The 24,105-nt window shown below is 43.1% G+C and overlaps 1 protein-coding gene across 5 annotated transcripts in view; it reads left to right on the forward strand.

Moving 5' to 3' along the window:
* Positions 1 to 24,105, forward strand: part of ASTN2 (astrotactin 2) — a 1,339,273-nt gene that overhangs the window by 1,241,608 nt on the left and 73,560 nt on the right. For all 5 annotated transcript variants that reach the window (XM_073573126.1, XM_073573131.1, XM_073573130.1 and 2 more), the window contains one exon: positions 12,537 to 12,637. In XM_073573126.1, the coding sequence (XP_073429227.1) occupies positions 12,537 to 12,637 (101 nt within the window). The remainder of the gene's footprint in view (positions 1 to 12,536; positions 12,638 to 24,105) is intronic.

Here is a 24,105-nt window from a genome sequence, read left to right on the forward strand (position 1 = left end):
TTAATATTTTTACACCTTGGCCTGCAACAATGATCATGTGACATCCTTTATGTCTAAAGCAGTGTTTCTCAAATCCAGGCCTCAAGACCCACCAACAGGTCAAGTTTTCAGGGTTTCCTTAGTATTGCACAGGTGATTATTGTAAGTTCATTTTTCCCTTCACCAGTGAGCTCTGATGAACTCCCTCTTCTGGCGAAGGAAGATAGTGAGGCTGATTACCAAACAGCTGAGCAGGTAGATGATGACTGGGTCATAGGAACTGATGACTGGATATAAGGCAGCCGATGCCCTGCTGCCTTGCCGGTGATTTTCCTGCTGGATTCTTGGAGACCAGTCTGATTTCTGCTTCTCAAAGCTAAGTTTTGCTCTGCCTTTTGTACACTTTAGTTCTGGTTTTGTTTGCCTTGTTTTTTTGGAGTTCAGCCATCCCCGGCCGGGGGTGAGCTGAATTCCATTTTTGTCTCTGATCTTTTGATCTCTGGCTCTGTCTTCAGAATATACCTGAGTGCTGATGTAGTCTTTTTGAAGCCTAGCGACTTCAGGGCCTGTTTTTCCTATCAGTCTGTTTGTTCATTTTTGGATAGGGTTTTTTGCGGATTGCAGACAGCAGCTTTTCTATCCTGTCCTATTTAGTTAGCTTGGGCCCCATCATTTGCTCAACCTATCTTTCTATCTGTGTGTTTTTCATCTTGCTTCACAGTCATTATATGTTGGGGGCTGCCTATTGCTTTGGGGTCTGCTCTGGGGCAGTTTAGATTTCCCCTTTCTGTCTTTAGGCTAATTTAGTTCTCCGGCTGTGATCGAGGGGTCTAGGGCACCGTAGGAACTCCCCACGGCTACTGCTAGTTGTTGTGGATAGGTTCAGGGGTCTGCAATCCGATAGCTTCCAACTTCTCTGGTTTTCTGGACTTAGCTATTATTTTTGTTTTTTCCTCCTTTGGTGACTCATCCATAACAGAATCACCGGCCATACCGCAGATCCTAGGGTGCTCAATAGCAGGAAAGAATTGTAAAAAAAAAGGTGTCAGAATTTCTTTGTGTATATTTTTTCCTCTATATCTCTAAGGCCGTAGGGGGAATTTTTTTCTTCTCTCAATGGAGATGAAGCAATTGTCTGATAGTGTGGAGCAGCTCGCTGCGGAAGTGCGGGGAATTTCCACCTATCTCACTCATTCACATGCTGCTGAACCAATGATCCCCTCTCCTGATGTGTTTTTTGGAGATCGTTCTAAATTTTTGAATTTCAAGAATAATTGTAAATTATTTTTTGCATTGAAGCCTAACTCGTCGGGGAGCTCCGCGCAGCGGGTTAAAATTGTCATCTCTATGCTGCGCGGCGATCCCCAGGATTAGACGTTTTCTTTGAAACCTGATGATCCTATTCTAAATAATGTGGATGCATTTTTTCAAGCCTTGGGGTTGTTGTATTATGAACCTAATGCTATTGATCAGGCTGAAAAGGCCCTGTTGGCATTGAGCCAGGGTCGGGATTCTGCAGAGTTGTACTGTCAAAAATTCCGAAAGTGGGCGGTCCTTACTACCTGGAATGATGATGCCTTGGCAGCGCTCTTTCGGAAAGGTTTGTCAGAAACCGTAAAAGATACTATGGTGGGATTTCCCGTTCCCTCTGGTCTTGACGATTCTATGTCATTAGCCATTCAGGTTGATCGGCGTTTGCGTGAACGCAAGACCGCACGAGAGGTGTTTCCACCTGTTGAACAAATGTCTGAACCTATGCAATGCGATAGAGTTTTGTCCAGGGCGCAACATCAGGAGTTCAGAAGGCATAATAAGCTGTGTTTTTTTGTGGAGATGCCTCGCATATTATTTCTGTCTGCCCTAAAGGAGAGAAACGTTGTGCTCACACGTTTTCTGTGGGTGGTGTTCAACCTAAGTTTCTTCTGGCAATTACTCTGATCTGCTCCCTGTCAACATTTTCCGCCAAGGCTTTTGTGGATTCGGGAGCAGCTCTGAACCTGATGGACTTGGATTTTGCTAAACGTTGTGGATTTCCTATGACGCCTTTGCGGATGCCTATCCCTTTGAGGGGTATTGATGTGACTCCTTTGGCGAAAAATAAACCTCAGTTTTGGACCCAGGTGGTAATGCGGGTCGCCCCAGACCATCAAGAAAATTGCAGATTTTTGGTGTTGCTTAATTTGCATGATACCATTGTTCTGGGGATTCCCTGGTTGCAAATCCATAATCCAGTTTTGGATTGGAAATCTGTGTCTGTGGTGAGTTGGGGCTGTCGGTGTGCCCTTAGTGATGCTCCTGTTTTCTCCACCTCTCCCCAGTCGCATGATGTTCCTGACTATTTGGCTGACTTTTATGATGTATTTAGTGAGAATGAGTCTGCGTCTTTGCCTCCTCATAGGAGTTATGACTGTGCAATTGAGCTGAGCCCGGGGTGTAAATTTCCCAAGGGTCGGCTTTTCAATTTATCTGTACCCGAGCACGAGGCTATGCGATCCTATATTAAGGAGTCGTTGGAGAAGGGTCATATTAGACCATCCTCTTCACCCTTAGGTGCTGGGTTTTTTTTCGTGGCTAAAAAAGATGGTTCATTAAGGCCTTGTATTGACTATCATGCCCTCAACAAAATTACTGTTAAATATCAGTATCCGTTACCCCTGATTTCTGATCTATTCTCCTGAGTTAAAGGTGCTTGCTGGTTTGCCAAGCTTGACCTCAGGGGGGCATATAATCTTATTCGCATTAAGCATGGGGATGAATGGAAGACGGCGTTTAATACTCCGGAGGGACATTTTGAGTACCTGGTGATGCCTTTTGGGCTCACTAATGCCCCTTCTGTCTTCCAATCCTTCATGAACGATATTTTCCGAGACTTTGTGGATACATTTTTGATTATCTATCTGGATAATATTTTGATCTTTTCCATGGATTGGGACTCTCATGTGGAACATGTTCGGACTGTGTTCCGGATTTTGAGTGAGAATTCCCTGTATGTCAAGGGATCGAAATGCCTTTTTGGGGTTCAGAGGATTTCATTTTTGGGATTCATTTTGTCTCCGTCAACTATTGAAATGGACCCGGCCAAGGTACAGGCCATTTATGATTGGGTTCAGCCCACTTCTTTGAAGGCCCTCCAGAAGTTTTTGGGTTTTGCTAATTTTTATCGGAAATTTATAGCTAATTTTTCTAGTATTGCCAAGCCATTGACTGATTTGACTAAGAAGGGTGCTGATGTGCTGAATTGGTCTCCGGAGGCTGTTTCTTCCTTTCAGGAGCTGAAGCGAAGATTCACTTCTGCTCCGGTTCTGCGGCAACCTGATGTCTCACTCCCGTTTCAGGTAGAAGTGGACGCCTCTGAGATTGGTGCAGGAGCTGTTTTGGCCCAAAAAGATCCTGTGACATCTAAAATAAATCCCTGTGCTTTCTTTTCCCGAAAGTTCTCCCCATCCGAACATAACTATGATGTGGGGAATCGGGAACTGTTGGCCATGAAATGGGCATTTGAGGAGTGGAGACATTGGTTGGAGGGAGCTAAACACCAGGTCGTGGTCGTTACTGACCACAAGAATTTGATTTACCTGGAGTCGGCCAAACGCTTGAATCCTAGACAGGCTAGGTGGGCCTTGTTTTTCACACGTTTTGATTTTGTGGTCTCTTTTCTTCCTGGCACTAAGAATGTCAAGGCAGACGCCCTCTCTAGGAGTTTCTTTGTTGGTTCTCCTGTTGTGACCAAGCCTGCTACCATCTTATGCGAGGGAGTAGTTCTTTCTGCCATCTCGCCCGATTTGAGATGTGCTCTGGAAGAGTTTCAGGAGGACAAACCTGAGCATTGTCCCAGTGGAAAGTTGTATGTTCCTGACCAGTGGAGGAAGAGAGTGATGTCTGAAGTTCATTGCTCTGCATTGGCTGGTCATCCAGGTGTTTTTGGTACTAGAGATCTGGTGAGTCGGTCTTTTTGGTGGCCCGCCTTGTCTCGTGATGTCAGGAATTTTGTGCAGTCCTGTGGGACTTGTTCCCGGTCTAAACCTTGTTCTCGCTCTATTGGGTTGTTGATGCCTTTGCCGGTGCCCAAGAGGCCATGGACCCATATTTCAATGGATTTTATCTCTGATATGCCTGTCTCTCAGAGAATGACCGTTATTTGGGTGATTTGTGATAGATTCTCTAAGATGGTCCATCTTGTACCACTCCCTAAGTTGCCATCTTCCTCTGAGTTGGTGCCCTTGTTTTTGCAACAGGTAGTTCGCTTGCACGGGATTCCTGAAAACATTGTGTCTGACAGATGAGTTCAGTTTGTGTCTAGATTTTGGAGGACTTTCTGTTCCAAGCTGGGAATTCAGTTGTCCTTCTCCTCTGCGTTTCGCCCTCAGACCAACGGGCAGATGGAGAGAACAAACCAGACTTTGGAGTCGTTATTGAGATGTTTTATTTCAGCTGATCAGGATGATTTGGTTTCATTTTTGCCCTTGGCCGAATTTGCTTTAAATAATAGAGCTAGTTCTGCCACTTTGTTGTCACCTTTTTTTTGTAACTTTGGGTTTCATCCTCGATTTTCTTCAGGGCAGGTGGAGCTTTCTGCCTGCCCAGGTGTTGACACTGTGGTGGAGAGAATGCACCAGATCTGGGACCAAGTGGTGGATAAGTTGTCTCTCTCCCAGGAAAAGGCCCAGCGGTTTTCCAACCGGCATAGGACCATTGGTCCCCAGTTTAAGGTGGGTGATATGGTTTGGTTGTCATCAAAAAATATCGCTATGAAGGTGGCTTCTCCTAAGTTTAAGCCTAGATTTATTGGACCTTACAAGATTTTGGAGATTATTAATCCAGTCTCTTTCGGTTGGCTCTTCCTGTCACGTTTAAGATTCATAATGTGTTCCATATGTCCTTGTTGAAGAGGTTTGTTGAACCAGTAGTTCCTGGGGTGGCACCTCCTGACCCTGTATTGGTTGAAGGTAACATGGAGTATGAGGTAGAGAAGATACTGGATTCCCGTCTGGCTAGACGGAGAATCCAGTATTTGGTTAAGTGGAAGAGTTATGGTCAGGAAGATAATTCCTGGGTCTCTGCCTCTGATATTCATGCCGAAAGATTGGTGCGTGCCTTTCATCGGGCTCACCCTGATCGCCCTGGTGTCATGGATGAGGGTTCGGTGACCCCTCCTCAAGAGGGAGGTCCTGTTGTGAGTTCATTTTTCCCTTCACCAGTTAGGTCTGATGAACTCCCTCTTCTGGCGAAGGAAGGTAGTGAGGCTGATTACCAAACAGCTGAGCAGGTAGGTGATGACTGGGTCACAGGAACTGATGACTGGATATAAGGCAGCCGACGCCCTGCTGCCTTGACGGTGATTTTCCTGCTGGATTCTTGGAGACCAGTCTGATTTCTCCTTCTCAAAGCTAAGTTTTGCTCTGCCTTTTGTACACTTTAGTTCTGGTTTTGTTTGCCTTGTTTTTTTGGAGTTCAGCCATCCCCGGCCGGGGGTGAGCTGAATTCCATTTTTGTCTCTGATCTTTTGATCTCTGGCTCTGTCTTCAGAATATACCTGAGTGCTGATATAGTCTTTTTGAAGCCTAGCGACTTCAGGGCCTGTTTTTCCTATCAGTCTGTTTGTTCATTTTTGGATAGGGTTTTTTGCGGATTGCAGACAGCAGCTTTTCTATCCTGTCCTATTTAGTTTGCTTGGGCCCCATCATTTGCTCAACCTATCTTTCTATCTGTGTTTTTCATCTTGCTTCACAGTCATTATATGTTGGGGGCTGCCTATTCCTTTGGGGTCTGCTCTGGGGCAGTTTAGATTTCCCCTTTCTGTCTTTAGGCTAATTTAGTTCTCCGGCTGTGATCGAGGGGTCTAGGGCACCGTAGGAACCCCCCATGGCTACTGCTAGTTGTTGTGGATAGGTTCAGGGGTCTGCAATCCGATAGCTTCCAACTTCAAAGGTTTTCTGGACTTAGCTATTATTTTTGTTTTTTCCTCCTTCGGTGACTCATCAATAACAGGTGATAATTTCATCAACTGCTCAAGCATTAACAGCATCACCTGTGCAATACTAAGGAAATCCTAAAAACATGACCTGTTGGTGGGTCTTGAGGCCTGGAGTTGAGAAACACTGCTCTAGAGGAAAGATCATAGAATCATAGAATCATAGAATCGTAGAGTTGGAAGGGACCTCCTGGGCCATCTGGTCCAACCCCCTGCTCAAAGCAGGATTCGCTAAATCATCCCAGTCAGATGTCTGTCCAGCCTCTGTTTGAAGACTTCCATTGAAGGAGAACTCACCACTACTCGTGGCAGCCTGTTCCACTCATTGATCACTCTAACTGTCAAAAAGTTTTTTCTAATATCTAATCTGTGTCTCCTCCCATTCAGTTTCATCCCATTGCTTCTAGTCTTTCCTTGTGCAAATGAGAATAAAGTTGATCCTTCTACAATGTGACAGCCCTTTAGATATTTGTAGACAGCTATTAAGTCTCCTCTCAGTCTTCTCTTTTGCAAACTAAACATTCCCAAATCCTGCAACCTTTCCTCATAAGACAGGGTTTGCAGACCGGTCACCATTCTGGTCGCTCTTTTCTGAACTTGCTCCAGTTTGTTGATGTCTTTTTTAAAATGTGGTGCCCAAAACTGGACACAATATTCCAGATGAGGTCTGACCAAAGAGGAGTAGAGGGAAATAATGACTTCACGTGATCTAGACTGTATGCTTCTGTTAATACATCCTAGAATTGCATTTGCCTTTTTTGCTGCTGCATCACACTGTTGACTCATATTCAGTCTGTGATCTATTAGTATACCCAAGTCTTTTTCACATGTGCTGTCACTTAGCCCTATTCCCCAATTTCACAGAGAGTGATTTTTTTACTGTCCAGAAAGTGAGACTATACAAATCGTTGCCACATGATGTTGTAATGGCCGATACGCTAAGCAAGTAGGTTATGGGTACTAGATTTTGGAAATGGGACATTGATCAAGACATCCATTTTAATGTGCAGTCGGAAAGGAATTTTTCTCTTTTTATTAACATGAGGCAATAAGCATGGAGCTTTCGCATTTCTCTGCAACAACAAGGTTATAGACTGAACTCGGTGGACTTATGTTGTCTTTCAACCTTTACACTATGAATCTATATACAGTACCAGTGAAAAGTGTAGACAGACCTGTTCATGCAGTGGTTTTCCTTTGTTCTTTTTGGAATGTGCACATTGTAGTTTGAGACCGAAGGCTGCAAAGCTACGAACAAGCAGATAATGAAAAATGGAGTAAAGAAACAAAGCAGAATATGTGTCAAATCTTTTACTCTGATGACAGCTTTAAGGACACTTTGGCATTCTCTCAAAGAGTTTTTTCAGGTAGTCACCAAGAATGGCTTTCCAGCAGTCTTGAAGAAGTTCCCAGAGGAACTGTACACTTGTTGGTGGTCTTGTTTTGACTCGGCAGCTAAACTCACCCCAAACCATCTCAATTGGGTTTAGCTCAGGTGATTGTGGAGACCATGACACTTGACGCAGCACTCCATCCCTCTTCCTTGTCCTGTTGCAACACAAATGATAGTCTCATTAAGTGCGAACCTGATGAGATTGCATGGCATTTTTTTGCAGAATGCTTTAGTAGCCATTCTAGGTAAGTGTGACTTGAATTTGGAATAAATCACCAGCAGGGTCACCAGCAAATCACCTCCACATCATCACACCACCCCCTCCATGCTTCATAGTGGGTACCACATACTCTATGTATAAACTATCCGCTTACTTTTTCTATGTCTCACAAAGACATGGCAACTGGTACCAAAAGTTTCAAATTTTGACTCATTATATCACAGTACAGATTTACACCAATCTAATGACCAGTCCTTGTGTCACTTGATCCATGCAAGTCTCTTTTTGTATGCAGTTCTCAGCAATCACTTTTTTCAGCAATTTTACCATAAAGGTCTGCTTGACGTAGTATCCACTGGACAGTTGATGTTGAGATGTCTACATGATGTCTGTGTATCATTTATGAGTCTGTTATCTGAGGTGCTGTCAATTTTCATTTTCTGAGGCTGGAAACTCTGGTGAACTTATCCTCTGCAGCAGAAATTATTCTTGCTCTTGCTTTCCTGAGTTGGTTGTTATGAGAGCCAATTTCCTTATAGGATTTCATGGTTTTCATGGCTGCACTTGAGGATATCCTCAAAGTTCTAGCAAGCTTCAGGATTAATTGACGTTCCTGTGTTAAAATAATGAACTGTCATTTCACCTTACTTAGTTACTTAGTTGAGTAGCGTTTGTAATTTTCTGTCCTAGAACAGTTATGGAATAGGACTTAGCACTGTATGGAGCTGTGTACTGACACTGCTTCTGCTAAACATGCCTGATGGTCACAAATAAACATTTGAAGGCTTTGAACCAATGAACTTTTGAACTCTTAAATATAAGAAATTCTTTAGGACAACAGCAGTCTGTATATGTTGTCTTATAGTATATTATTAAATTGAAAGATATGTGCCTCTAATGAGGGCTTTTTTAGGGTGGTTCCAGCTTTGTAAAACTACTTTTTTAGTGAAGAAAAATAAAGGTTTTTATCTGGTTTGAGTAGCTAAATTTATGGGAATATCATGTACAAACACACACAGAAAAAAATGGGATGCAGAATTCTTGGAGCGCTTAGATATGACACCATAAACTCAAGAACATCATGTCAATACCTCTTGAAGAACTCTACATTCCCAAAACATTTGTAGGACCATCTCAGTAGTAACTAAACATCTTGGGCAGTCTGCAAAATCCTTGCTTCCCATACTTTTATTTACAGACACTTTTGCTTTTGTTTCCAATTTTAATTGTGTTTTATTATATTGTTCTTTCCTGTTCTTTAACAAACATTCAGTGTTATTTGTTCTGAGATTTGGCCCAAAATGTGAATGATTTGAATTGATTAAAATATTGTAAAACCTTACATGTTTCATAATAAGCCATCAAAAACTGGTGTTTTATTCTAGCTGGCTACGTGTTTAAGAGCTGTCACTTTCACAGTAGGGATTGAAAACTTATTTCAGCTTTTTCTAAGATGCTTAACATTGAGGCAGTTGACAAGTCTCAGCCAAAACATAGTTCCGGCCAACATTTTTGGACTTCTTCTTTGATGTAGAAATAAAAGATGGGGGTTCCCTTATGTCTACAAAAAGACTCAGCACTGTTAATGTACTCAAGAGAATAATATCCCTTTAGAAATATCCTTTAGATGCTGTCCATGTAGACTAGTTAAAATGTTTAGTTAAAAGTTTTTTTCATAGTTGCTTTATTTAGATTTTCCAGTGGTTTTAGGGACCTAAAACGATGAGGGGGCTAAAAGATTACAACCTATTTTTCTTTTGAGACTAAAGCAGGTCCTATGGGTTTGAGAAGAATGGTTCTTAAAAATAACTATTATCTAGGCTCTGTGGTAGATCGGCTCACTCGGCTGCACACAGATGTAGTCACAGGAACACTGCGGGTTTAAGGATGGACTTGGTTTATTAGAAAACCAAGTTTAAGCACAAAATTAACATGGCCCTCTGGGCAAAACAGCAAAACAAAACAAAATGGTAGCACTATATAAAATCCTTGATTTAGTAGGTATCAGCCCAATGAGGGTTAGCAAGAACCATGTTTCAGGCATAAACAAAAGCACAAACCAATGCTCTGAAGGGTTCCTCACCAAACACTCCACCCTGCTGCCTATGGAGGCCAGCTACTTAAGCCCCAGACAGTGTGACTCCTCCCTCATGTGACCGATCACACGACTGTGCATCACACAGGTCCTGTCAGCACACGGCGATGCAGGTGGAGATAAGGTGGTCATCCTCCCACCCACTCTATGCATGGGCACATAAAAGCCAGCCCATTATGCAACTTTGCTTAATCCCCACAACACTTAGTGTGCTGGAGGAGAAAGTCTGGGTTTTATATCACTGTCACCACTAGGCGTAGTGAAGCATATCTCCCCTCCAGCACTTTACCAGTGACTTTGTCAGAGCTCATATAACTTTGTAAAGGGAATGTGTCTTCAGAAAATATCCTATTGTTCATTTTTTTTACACATACTGTATTTTAAAGTGTTTAAAAAAAGAAAGAAAAATATTCCGAATTGAAAGTCCTCAGTGGTTGGTACCTTTTAATGGCTAACTGAAAAGTTGGTAACACATTGCAAGCTTTCGAGACTACTCAGGTCTCTTCGGGTCTTGCTTGCAATGTGTTACCATCTTTTCAACCATTAAAAGGTACCAACCACTGAGGACTTTCAATTCTGAATATTTTTCTATCTACTGGCTAACACAGTACAAAGATATACATCTTTCCTGTGTAAAAAAGGGAAGGAATCCACCAAAGAAATAAGTATTAAAACGTCACATTTATTGGGAATATACTCTCTACTGTAAGCATCGGTCTCCTGCTACTGTGCGATCCAGTGTGCAGCGAATCACCACTGCAGATAGAACAGGGGGATTGGAGAGCGCCCGCGCACACTGAAAATGTGTGCGCTCTTGCTTCTGCAGTGTTAGTGTGTGTAATGGCTGAAAATACAATACGGGCAGCACTCCAAAAATGAGTGCTGTCAACCATCATAAGGGAAGGGGCGAAGGATGGTAATTAATGGGACAGAACGATACACTCGAGCACTTGGCCACACAGGGGGAGCACCATAAGTATGATTTTATATGGGCTAAGTCTCCTATATGACTGTATATACAGTGGGTATGGAAAGTATTCAGACCCCTTTAAATTTGTCACTTTTTGCTTCATTTCAGCCATTTGGTAAATTCAAAAAGTTCCTTTTTTACTCATTAATGTAAACTCTGCACCCCATCTTAACTGAAAAAAAAAAACAGAAATGTAGAAATTTTTGCAAATTTATCAAAAAAGAAAAACTAAAATATCATATGGTCATAAGTATTGAGACCCTTGTCTCAGTATTGAGTAGAAGCACTCTTTTGAGCTAGTACAGCCATGAGTCTTCTTGGGAATGATGCAACAAGTTTTTCACACCTGGATTTGGGGATCCTCTGCCATTCTTCCTTGCAGATCCTCTCCAGTTCCTTCAGGTTGGATGTTAATGTTGGTGGACAGCCATTTTCAGGTCTCTCCAGAGATGCTCAATTGGGGTTAGGTCAGGGTTCGGGCTGGGCCAGTCAAGAATGGTCACAGAGTTTTTCTGGAGCCAGTCAATTGTTATTTTAGCTGTGTGCTTAGGGTCATTGTCTTGTTGGAAGGTGAACCTTCGGCCAAGTCTGAGGTCCAGAGGACTCTGGAAGAGGTTTTCATCCAGGATATCTCTGTACTTGACCGCATTCATGTTTCCTTTAATTGCAACCAGTAGTCCTGTCCCTGCAGCTGAAGAACACCCCCATAGCATGATGCTGCCACCACCATGTTTCACTGTTGGGATTGTATTGGGCAGGTGGTGAGCAGTGCCTGGTTTTCTCCACACATACCACTTAGAATTATCACCAAAAAGTTCTATCTACATTTCATCAGACCAGAGAATCTTATTTCTCATAGTCTGGGAGTCCTTCATGTATTTTTTTAGCAAACTCTATGCGGGCTTTCATATGTCTAGCACTGAGGAGAGGCTTCCATCGGGCCACTTTGCCATAAAGGTCCGACTGGTGGAGGGCTGCAGTGATAGTTGACTTTGTGAAACTTTCTCCCATCTCCCTACTGCATCTGCGGAGCTCAGCCACAGTGATCTTGGAGTTCTTCTTTACCTCTCTCACCAAGGTTCTTCTCCCATGATTGCTCAGTTTGGCTGGACGGCCAGGTCTAGGAAGACTTCTGGTGGTCCCAAACTTCTTCTATTTAAGGATTATGGAGGCCACTGTGCTGTTAGGAACCTTTTACTGCAGAAATTCTTTTATAACCTTGGCCAGATCTGTGCCTTGCCACAATTCTGTCTCTGAACTCCTTGGCCAGTTCCTTTGACCTCATGATTCTCATTTGGTCCACCATGCACTGTGAGCTGTGAGGTCTTATATAGACAGGTGTGTGCCTTTACAAATGGAGTGCTGTCACTTTAATTAAACACAGCTGGACTCCAATGAAGGAGTAGAACCATCTCAAGGAGGATCACAAGGAAATGGACAGCATGTGACTTAAATATGAGTGTCTGAGCAAAGGGTCTGAATACTTATGACCATGTGATATTTCAGTTTTTCTTTTTTAATAAATTTGAAAACATTTGCTTTTTTTCAGTCAAGATGGGGTGCAGAGTGTACATTAATGAGAAAAAAATGAACTTTTTTGATTTTACCAAACGGCTACAATGAAACAAAGAGTGAAAAATTTAAAGGGGTCTGAATACTTTCCGTACCCACTGTATGGTTTAATTTGAGTTTTGGAGATGATAGAATCATAGAATGTTAGAGTTGGAAGGGTCCTCCAGGGTCATTGTGTCCAACCCCATGCTCAATGACAGACTCTCTGGGATTATTGTCTTTCTTTAATGTTCTTTGTTTTTCAGTCATTAATACCACAGGTCCATGTACCAATTGATTCTTAATGTGAGCGCTATTGAATGTTTGCCCTCAATCTGCTATCTTTCTGCTCTACAGGTTCAGCCTTTTTGCTGTGGATACTCATGGGCGGCACTCAGCTCAAAGTCTAGTCACACTACGGACCGCTTGCTCTTTAGTGGATGACAGTAAAGCAGAAGGTAGGCATCTGGTTATATAAAAAAAGCATCAGGAAGCTTCATTATTACATGAAATTATCCTATTTTTGGCTTCCTAAATGTAGCCTTTTGTAGAAAAGCACAATGATGGACTGAGTCAGTCAACTAAAGTTTAAAGGGAATGTATGAGGCTGCAAAATCAAGGCCTACGTCTCTTCTGAAATTACCATCCTTCACCATGAATGGTTCTTTTGATATGGATGACCTGTATCTCGGGGCCGGTTGAACATAACAGATGAGTACATTTTTTACTTGCCCTGGACTGTGCTGCATCTCAGCTCTATTTTAGTGAATTGGGCTGAGCTATATTGCCATGCCCAACCCTTATAGGAACAAAGGGGCAGTGTCTGTAAGAAAAGGAATGGTTCATTCTTATCTGATACTACTATATGTTATATTCCAAACAGACAGCTGATATTATCACTTCTGGAGGCATCAGAAAATTCAGCTTTAAATTTATTCTGCTCAATTAATAACTTATTAATTTGATTTAAGTAGAAAAGCCTATTAAGTATATTAAATGTCTATGTAAATTGTTTCCTGAGATTAAAAGCTGAAAAATCTTTATTATTATATAGGCGTATAAAAATTACTTTTTGATGCGTTTCGAGCCTGCCCGACTCTTCGCTGTAGAAACGCGCCAGAAAGTATTTTTTATATACCTATAATACATCTTTTGATGTAATCACAATATATATTTTTCCTCTTTAAATCTCCTGCTGGATTAGAAAATCCACTATTACCAATAACTTGCAGTAGTAGTGCTTGATGCCTGACGCGGGTCATCCGTGCTGTATAGTCCTCATATTTACATCTATACACCATATATCTGGGGTTTAGTTACTCAAAAACATGTCTACTAGTTCAAACCTCTTTCTTCTATACACCCTGTGGTCCCATTCTGATGATGATGTGCTGCCCATAATAGGTGCAGATACTGGGAAAGGCATGCAACCTAATACATTGCAAGCTGTGATGCCCTGTGTGACACTTTTTTATCATGACCAGCATTACTTTTTTCAACATTATTTCCTCCACTAGCTCTTATGTGAGATCAGACCAGCCAGGCTGACCTTTTCTTTATATGTTATCGTGACCCTGTGGCCTTTTTACTTGTTTTCCTTCCTTAAACCACTTTTGGTTGGTATAAACCACTGCATTCTGACAACCCCATCAAGTCCTTCTGTACTGATACAGTTGTCAAAATCACAATTTGTATCTTGCTAAATGAATACAGTACATATATATTGTGTGTTACCAAGAAGGCAAAGCCATGATATCAAGAAAATCCCAGAGTCGATAAATAGAAATACATGCTTTTAAAGAGAATCTGTCACCAGGTCAAATGTGGTCAGGTTTTGTCTTTGTTTCATTCCTGCTGAGTATTGTGTTTTTTGTTTTTTTGCAAATCCACTATAAGGTTTCAGAGATATTGGCCTTTCCATTTAGTGCTAATTTTTATGGTCTTTACAAAAGGATGTGGCTCACAAGATAATTATGCAGAGCAACGTAAAGATCCCTAGAGGATCCTGTGTGACATGCCCTCTTATGAAGACCATAAAAATTAGCACTAAACAAAAGTGCCCATTAATCTGTAACCATACGGTGGATTTTTATAAAGCAAAAAATGGAATAATCAGGTGAGCAGTGAGAGTATATTTGGAGCAAAAACTGCAAACTTTTGACTTGAGTACAGGTCCTCTTTAAATGCCTTAGCTGAAATTAATGCTGGCTATTAATGATTGTCTGATGACTGTTCTGCCACAGCCTGACTTGGGCAAATCATCAAGATCCACTGCTGTCAGCTTTCAGTGCAATTACCGACTAATGAACTAATGATAAAAAAAAACTGACCATCACCATCATTCAGAACAAACCTAGTGTGAACAGGTGTAAGCTGCCATGACTACACAATAAGACAAGAGACTACTGTAGTACTGTGTAAGAGTTAAGATGTATGCAAACACTGAAAATATGAGATTAAAATACATAGCTGCAATGTAAAATATAGTTACAAAAATGAAGGTTACAGAGTACTGTTGTATTCTCTTGTTTGTAATGGACTAATGATGTCCTAGATGTGCTCAATGACACACAAGTCCGGAGACGCTGCAGCCATCGTAGCATGTTTACGCCACACAAGCTGCTCATTGTAGCACAAGCAACATGCAACCTGGTGTTTTTGTGTTGAAAAATTGCTCCTTGAATAGAGATATCTTCAGTGATGAGTCCCACTTTTGTCTTGAACGCAATGAGAGTTGAAGATTGGCCTGGAGATCAACTGGACAATGCAATGAAGATGTCTTCAAGAGAGAACATCATAGCATTGCTACACCTGGGATTATGGTGCAAGGTGGCATAATGTATGGTAACTGAACCACTTTATTGTTCATTCCAGGGCCACTATGATCTTGGCGTTTCAATGATTTGGTCATGGAAACAGTGGTACGGCCATTTCTCCTAAATGTCACAGGAGCAGCAGTATGACCTAAAGTTGCTACCATGGCCTGCTGCATCTCTGGACTTGTCTGTTTTTGAGCATATATAGAACATCATTGGTCAGCTGACGTACCCACAGGTGGCGCAGGTTGTTCATGGACCCAGTGTGCTATAGGGTTGGGCCTGCCTAGGAAGGGGCATAGCTAAGCGGCTGCCTGGTTTTCACTGGAGCTCCAGAAGGTGGAAACAGGCTGGGCTGCAGGTTGTCGCCAGGTAACACTCCTAGTCAAAACCTGGTACTGCAGCTGCTGACCCAAGATTCAAGTTCGCTGACACTGATTAAGGACTAGGGCTTAATTCAGACTAATACGTTTTGTCTAGTCTACAGAACAGCTACTGACATGGACTGGTTTTAGCAGACCAGCTAGAAACGGACCGAGGGACAAAGTTTCATTCACTGGTCACACACGGACCAGGGAATCAGGTGCAGGGACTGGCCACACACGGACCAGGAGAGCAGGTTCAGGAACTGGCTGCACACATAGGACAAGCAGGAGATATGCCAGCAGAAGGGGACCGTGCCGCAGGGCCAGAGTAGTGATCATGGCAGCGTCCCTGCATGGAGGGTTAAGGGGAACCATGCAGGGGCGCTGGCAATAGCATTACATTAGCAATTGCAAAGGAGTTGCCAACAGTGGTTCTTGATAATTTGCCCAATTGCATTCAGTGTGGCAGAACATTCATCAAACAACTATTAATAGCCTAATATGATGGAGAGAAGTGTGAGGATTTCTGCATGTGGTGCTCATACTTGATACTAAAAAAATCGAGATGTTTTTAAAATTTTATTTCCCTTTCTTTCATAATTTGCAGATCAATAATAAGTCAATCCATATGGTGATTTCCATAATTCCACAACATTTCCTTGGTGATGCAGTTTCAATGTCGAAGAGTGTATATATACACCAATTTTCTAAGTAAATATATTTCTAAAGGTGCTATTAATATGAAATTTTCAGCAGATGTCGGTAACAAAAGATCCAATCCACACAGGCAGAGAAATCAAACCATAGATATCCATGAATTAGGTTATTCTGTAATAATGAGTAATGACACAGGGAAATACTATTGACCGCGCTTACTGAAGTCTAATTAATACTTCGTACAAAAGCCTTTTTTGGTGATGAAGCTTCAAGATGCTAACTGTTTGGAGAAACTAGTCCCATGCATTGCTCAGGTGTAATTCTGGCCCATTGTTCCACACAGATACTCTTCATATCCTGAAGCCTCTGTGGGCTCCTTCCATGAACCCTGATCTTTAGTTCCTTCCATATATTTTCTATTGGATTCACGTTAGGTGACTGGCTCTTCCATTCTAGCAGCTTTATTTTCTTTCTCTGAAACCAATTGAAAGTTTTCTTGGCTGTGTGTTTGGGTTCGTTGCCTTGCTGATATGTCCACTCTCATTTTATCTTCCTAATTCTGGTAGATGGCAGCAGATTTTTTTCAGGAATGTCTCAGTACATTTGTCTGTTCATTCTTCTTTCAACTATATGAAGTTTGCCAGTGCCATATCCTGAAAAACAGCCCCACACCATGATTTTCTCACATCCAAACTTCACCATTGGTATGGTGTTTTGGGGGTGATATGCAGTGCCTTTTGGCCTCCAAACATGGTGTGTATTATGGCATCCAAAGAGTCCAATTTTAGTCTGATCTAACCAGACTATATTCTCCCATGATTTCATAGGCTTGTCTAAATGTTAAGGCGAAAACTTTAAACGCTCTGGATCAAGTTGTTTGTTCAGCAATAGAGTTTTTTGTCGTGAGCGTTCATACAGGCCATGGAGATTGCATGGTGAGCATGCATACAGGCCATGGAGGCTGAGTAGATTACTTATAGTTTCTTTGAAACAATAGTACCTGCTGATTCCAGGTCTATCTGTATCTCTCCAAAAGTGGTCATTGTCTCTTGGTGTACATAGCCCCCATCATGCTGCACACATAAACCATTCCACTTGCCTTCCTTCCGCTCCCTCACAGAGTACTGTTCTGTTGCTGGCAGCTGATTTCAGCTTGTAAGCAGTGCATGGCAGTGATATAATGCACTGCATACAAGCCAAGATCAGCTGCCGGAATACTCACTGCTCCCCACGCCCGGGGCTATGGGCGTTTAGAACAGTGAATATTCATCATCCTTAATTACAGGCACACTGTAAGCAGGAGCCGCCAGGCGCTCACGTGTGCCTGCTATTAAAGAGAATGAATATTCACTGCTTTCCATGCCCATAGTCCCTCCCACCACTTGGCGTCGGCTTCATTGCATTGCGCGATTATGGATGTGGGGAACAGTGAAGATTTTTTTTCTGTAATAGCGAGCACACGTGTTAGCTACAGCAGCTGCTCCTGCTTTCTGTGAGCTGCTGTTTTGTAACGGACTCAAAGGGTTGCAATGAATAAGAAAATGCTCACACAAGAATTGAATTTACTTAAATTGATTTACTTAATAAATGATAAGACTAAATAATAAACAATATAAACAATAAATACATATCAATCAGAAACAAGCATTATTCATACATTACAGTATAGGTAGATGTCCACCACTGATCCTCCAGGAAGCACATGTCTCCTAGTTCTTTATGTCCAGCTAAAAGAAGTGTGTCCAGCCCCACTGTTTGGGGAATGATGTCACAAGTCTATTGTCCACTGGCCAAAAGTACATCCCCTCAATCCTGAATGAAACCTGTTTTACCAGCACATGGCAGAAGACAAGAAGCTGGAGAAGGGGGCCTCATGTGGAACACATGGCAGAATACAGCAAGCTAGAGGAGGGGCTTCTGAGCACATGTGTGGGAATTATATATAGATATATAATTAGTAAAATAATTAATTGGAGTGTTGAAACCATTAAAAATAATTTGTACTTTACACCCGCTCATCCAGCACTGCTACTCCCCCTCCCCCCATCCACAGCCTCGGCAGGTACATACGGACTATAAGATGCTCCTCTCATTTTCCTCCAAATTGTGAGAGGAAAAAAGTGCATCTTATAGTCAGAAAAATATGGTCATTTATGGACATTTATGGTGATTTATTTGTCTGTGTGGATTGGATGGGTTGTCACTAGTGATGAGCAAACGTGCTCGCCACTAATCGTTACTCATCTGAGTATCACGGTACTCGGTGTACTCAGCGAACACCGAGCATTTCCGGGATTATTCAGCGGGAACTTGAGTCTCCACCCAGCGTTTTTGGTGGACATTAGAAACCAAATCACGATGCAGGGATTGTCTGCCAGGGAATGAAACGCCATAGCCATCTTTGTTGTGGTCGTGCAGTGATTGGCTGGCCGCACAGCATCATCAGGGGTATAAGAGACCGGACGCCGCCCTGCTCGGCACATTCAGCTCCGGATTTAGAAAATGTAGGGAGAGCAGCTGCCAAGGTAAGATCAGATTTGGGGATTTATTAGTCAGTGTGGGGTCTACATCTTAAATACTCACATCCAGCTAAACCAATAGTCCTTCTAAGGACTAATTCCGGAGTATATAGGTTGCAGTGTTAGGCAGGCAGGGGATTTTACCTCGCTCTATACATATCAGTGCAAGGCCTGCAGGCACTGTATGTGTGTATACATATCATTGCATACATCAAGAGTGTCCATTCCCTTCCTGTGTGATGGTGCTGCTGCTGCTGCCTGTAGGATATATTGACCGTATATACCTAGCCCCAGGTCTAATTGGCTTGGAAAAAATTTTTGGCCAAGGCTAATAGAGCTTTTTTTATTGCAAAGCAATCCAGAGCCCTTTTTTCTCTGCATTTGCTTTTTGACAGTGCACAATACAGCCAGATCCTTTTCCTAGCACAACGTGAAAATCCTGCAATTTTACAGGGGTCCCAAAAATCACTTTTGAGAGCGCAGAGAAATATTTATGTGGTATGGTAGAGTCAATTTTTTTGTGTGTCTTACACAATGTCTTGACACCATTTTGCTGAACCCCCCAAAAAATACATACAGGCCACATATTTCACAGTGCAGTAAATCTGTGACATGCCTCATCTATCCGTCTGCTAAAAATTTTGGTCATTTTAGCCTAAATTCAATTTTTTTTTTGCTGTCTGTCACTGTAGTTATATACAGCACTATTTAGCCAAAAAAAAGCCAAAAATACAGGCCACAGATTTCTCAGTGTGGTATCTCCGTGGCAGCTCATATCTGTGCATGCTCCTAGTTTGGGCAATTTAGTCCGGTTTTCCATTTTTGTCCTGTGCGTCACTTTACTTATATACAGCACTATTTAGCCAAAAAAAGCCAAAAATACAGGCCACAGATTTCTCAGTGTGGTATCTCTGTGCCAGCTCATATCTGTGCGTGCTCCTAGTTTGGGCAATTTAGTCCGGTTTTCTATTTTTGTCCTGTGTGTCACTTTACTTATATACAGCACTATTTAGCCAAAAAAAGCAAAAAATACAGGCCACAGATTTCTCAGTGTGGTATCTCCGTGGCAGCTCATATCTGTGCATGCTCCTAGTTTGGGCAATTTAGTCCGGTTTTCCATTTTTGTCCTGTGTGTCACTTTACTTATGTACAGAACTATTTAGCCAAAAAAAGCAAAATATACAGGCCACAGATTTCTCAGTGTGGTATCTCCGTGCCAGCTCATATCTGTGCATGCTCCAAATTTGTCGAGTTTAAGCCGGTTTTCCATTTTTCAAACAAAAAAGGAAGCACACTGTAGCGCCATAGCATGCAAACATGAAATATGAAAAATGAATTGCATTATTGCATTAAAAATATGAAAAATTGAGAAAGCTTAGCACATAAAATGGCCGATTTATGTGTACCTGAAAGCCACAGTAAGGCGTTTCTCGTATTCCAGGATCCTAACCTAATGCCAATCCTCACTTAGACTAAAGTCTCTATCTGTATGGGAACCTATGTAAATCCTCTCCTTAGACTGAAATCTATATCTCTGTGGAGGGGTGGTGGCCCTGCTATGATTGAAACCGCCTGCGGCTAACAGGTGGAGTGCTCAGTCAGAAGGTTAATGAATACAAATTAAAAAAAACTGATTGTTATATCCAGTCAGCTTTTTGAAATTGGTTTTCTATTTTTGTTCTGTGTGCTACTGTACTTATATACAGCACTATTTAGCAAAAAAAAATAAAAAAAATACAGACCACAGATTTCGCAGTGTTGTATCTCACTGCCAGCTCATATCTTTGCATACTTCAAGTTTGGCCAGTTTAGGCCAGTTTTCCATTTTTGTCCTGTTTGTCACTGCAATTATATACAGCACCATTTAGGCAAAAAAGCAAAAAATACAGGCCACTGAATTGTCAGTGTGGTATCTCCCTAACAGGCCTCATTTATCTGTGCCAAAAATGTGGCCATTTTAGGCCTACATATTGTAGTGTTTTTGCAGTCTGTTACAGTACTTATTGAGAAAAATCTGTAAGCCAAAAATCATTTTTACCTACCGACCAGAAAGGTAAAAGTGTGGTTTTCCTGCACAGGTATCACATACAAGTTGGCTCCCAAATAAGCCATTTGTAGTGAACGTGTATACTATTCTAGTCCATTTACAATGGGCAAGGCACGTGGCAAGGGACGAGGAAGTGGACGTGATGGGGCATGACGAGGCCGAGGCCATGGCCAAGCTGAAATTGGGCCACCAAAAACACCCATATCTTCTTGCTGGACCTTAGTGTCCGAAATCCTAGGGGACCGCGGCAAGACAGCACTATTGAAGCCCGAGCAGTGTGAAAAGGTTGTTGGTTGGAGACCGGATAATTCTTTCAGTTAATTATCCACCACCACCATCACCCTGTCTTCCACGCGATCAAGTCAGAGTAGCCATGAATCTGGACCGCATATTCCATACCCTGATCCTCTTTTCTCCCACCATGCTGAGTGCCCTGAGACAACTGATCCCACACTCGGACACTCCGAAGAGCTGTTCAGTTTTCCATTTGGAGATTCGTGCCTCTCGCCTGGTCCACTTGAAGCAGGGCAAGATGATATTCCATGTAGCGATGCATAAATATTTGAGCAGCCACGGTCACAAGAGGTGGATGATGACGAGACACAATTGCCGGAAAGTCAGGAGGAGGCCCAGGGTGGGGAAGTGTAAGATGAGGTGGTGGATGATATAGAAACAGACCCAACCTGGCAGGAGGACATGCAGAGCGAGGACTGCAGCACACAGGGGGAGGTAGGCAGAGCCCCACTTCAGGCAGGAAGAAGCAGTGTGGTGGCTGCAGATAGAAGGCGTGCAACTATTCCCCGTAACACCAACATGACGGAAGTTGCCAGTCCAACTGTTACGTCTTCCCGAGTCTGGTTATTTTTTAAAGACTCTGCTGATAACCTCAAACAGGTCATTTGCAACACCTAACATGCCAGAATCAGCAGGGATAGCAAAACTACCAGCCTTACCACCACCAGCATGATCAGGCACAAGGCAGCAAAGCACCCAACTTTGTGGGCCCAACCCCATGCTGCAGGAACAGTGTCTGCGGGTGACACCACAGCTTCTTCCACTGTTTTGCGTGAAAGCCAATCCCCTGTCCACGATGCATGCGAAGATGCCTCCTGCCCTGCACCTGCCATTGCCCACAGTCAAATAGCACCATCATCAAGCACATCCACGTCCTTGTCCCAGCGTAGCCTTCAGTTGTCCATACCCCAGTCTTTGGAACGTAAGTGTAAATTACCAGCCAACGCCGCACAGGCCACAGTACTAAATTCACATATTTCTCATCTGCTTGCGCTCAAAATGTTGCCTTTTAGGCTTGTGGAGATGGAAGCTTTCCACAACCTGATGGCGGTTGCCATCCCAAGGTACTTGGTCCCAAGCCACCACTATTTCTCCTGCTGTGCCATACCTACATTACACAAGCACGTGTCCCACAACATTACCCATGCCCTCAACAATGCAGTTACTGGGAAAGTACACCTAACCCCGGACACATGGACAAGTGCTTGTGGCCAGAGATGGTACATCTCACTGACGGCACACTGGGTTAACATAGTGGAAGCTGGGACCCAGCCAGACCTTGGGCTGGAACACGTCCTCCCGATGCCAAGGATTACAGGCCCTACGTCAATCAGGGTTGCCCCCACTGTGTACAGCTCCTGTACCTCCTCCTCCTCTTCAGCCTCCAAAATGAGCACATCAGTCACAAGCTGGAAGCACTGCAGCACTGCCAAAGCAAAGCGGCAACAAGCTGTGCTGAAGCTTATTTGCTTAGGTGACAAACCGCACGTTGCTGAAGAGTTGTTGACAGCTATGAAAGAGCAGGCAGATTTGTGGCTGACGCCGCTGAATTTCCAGCCAGGCATGGTTGTGTGTAACAATGGCAGGAACCTGTTGGTGGCTCTGAGGCAACCCGAACTGACACACGTACCATGCCTGGCCCATGTGCTGAACTTCGTTGTTCAACGTTTTCTAAAAAGCTATCTGGAGCTGCCGGATCTGCTGGTTAACGTACGCCGCCTGTGTGCACATTTTAGAAAGTCAGGTACAGCTTCAGCTGCCCTTGCCGTGCTTCAGCAGTGATTGCTGATTCCGGCTCACCGACTGTTGTGTGATGTCTAAACGTGTTGGAACTCTACACTGCGTATGTTGGAAAGGATTTGTGAGTAGAAGAGGGCAGTTGTTGAATACCAGCATCAGCAAGGCTGTCGTTATTCAGGTTTGACTCCACACATAAGACCTCAGGAGTGGACATGGATGTCAGACATAAGTAACATCCCGCTCATCTTCATTCTGAAAACCTCTCTGCTCACAATGAAAGAGGATGCATTGCAAGTGGAGCATGAGGACATGGATCAAGGAACCATACAGGGTGATTACACACAGCCCAGCTTCATGTCATCCCTACGTGGTTTTGTTGACAATGAGGAAGAGGAGGAGGAAGAACAGGAGCTACTTTCATGCTCTGTAGACGGTACTACAAGCACAACTGCCATACCGTCTGTTCAGCGTGGATGGCCTGAGGACAGGAAGGAAGAGAAAGAGGAGGAGGACACCTTGGTCAGTCGTCCTGTTGGTGAGGACACGGAAGGCTTGCCTGTTACCAGTCTGGCACACATGGCTGACTTTATGTTGCGCTGCCTTTCCCGTGACCCTCGTATTGTAAAAATATTGGGTAACAGTCATTACTGGGTAGTGACACTTTTAGACCAATGCTGCAAGGAGAACTTTCAATCTCCTGTTCCAGAGGCAGACAGGTGTACTAAAATGGTGCAGTACCAGAGGGCCATTGTTGCAGAATTATTAAAAAGAATTCCATCTCAAAACACTGGCGGCAGAGATAACAGTTTGCTGCCAAACAAAGGAGGACAGGAGTGAGAGACACAACTCCAATACAGCAGAGCCAGGGGAACGCTGGCAAAGTTTTGGGACAGTTTTCTCCAACCCTCCCATCGCCCTTGCCCTGAGGCGTGGGATAATTTCACAAGGAATGCAATGTTTTCTAAGATGCCGAGGGAGTACCTTACTGACCGTACCAACATACTCTGTGATTACTCAGTGCCTTTAAATTATTGAGTATCCAAGCTGGACACATGGCATGAACTGGCTCTCTACGCCTTGGAGGTCCTGGCCTGCCCTACCGCTAGCGTTTTGTCAGCGGGTTTTTTGTGCCGCTGGTGGAATTATCACAGATAAGCACATTCGCCTTTCAGCAGAAAATGCAGACAGGCTGACTCTTATAAAATGAACAACGGATGGATTGGGCCAGACTTCTCAACACCACCAAATGATGACAGCTAAACAAAAACTGCAATGTAGGGTCGTTTTGAGATGTGTATTCCCATGCACTTCTTCACAACCAAACATCGGTATACGCTTCCTGATTTTGGCTATTTGGTGTCCTCCTCCTTCTCCTCATCCTCACCGTCCACCACCACTCGAACACCAGGGTGAACGGATTCCGCCATGCTCCAGCCACTCTATTTTTTGGCAAGGGTGTTATGATGCCCATCACCAAATTTAAAAAAA

Source organism: Dendrobates tinctorius, unplaced genomic scaffold, assembly GCF_039654945.1.
Source record: "Dendrobates tinctorius isolate UK_male_01 unplaced genomic scaffold, ASM3965494v1 ptg000034l, whole genome shotgun sequence".
In the NCBI taxonomy this organism is placed as follows: domain Eukaryota; kingdom Metazoa; phylum Chordata; class Amphibia; order Anura; family Dendrobatidae; genus Dendrobates; species Dendrobates tinctorius.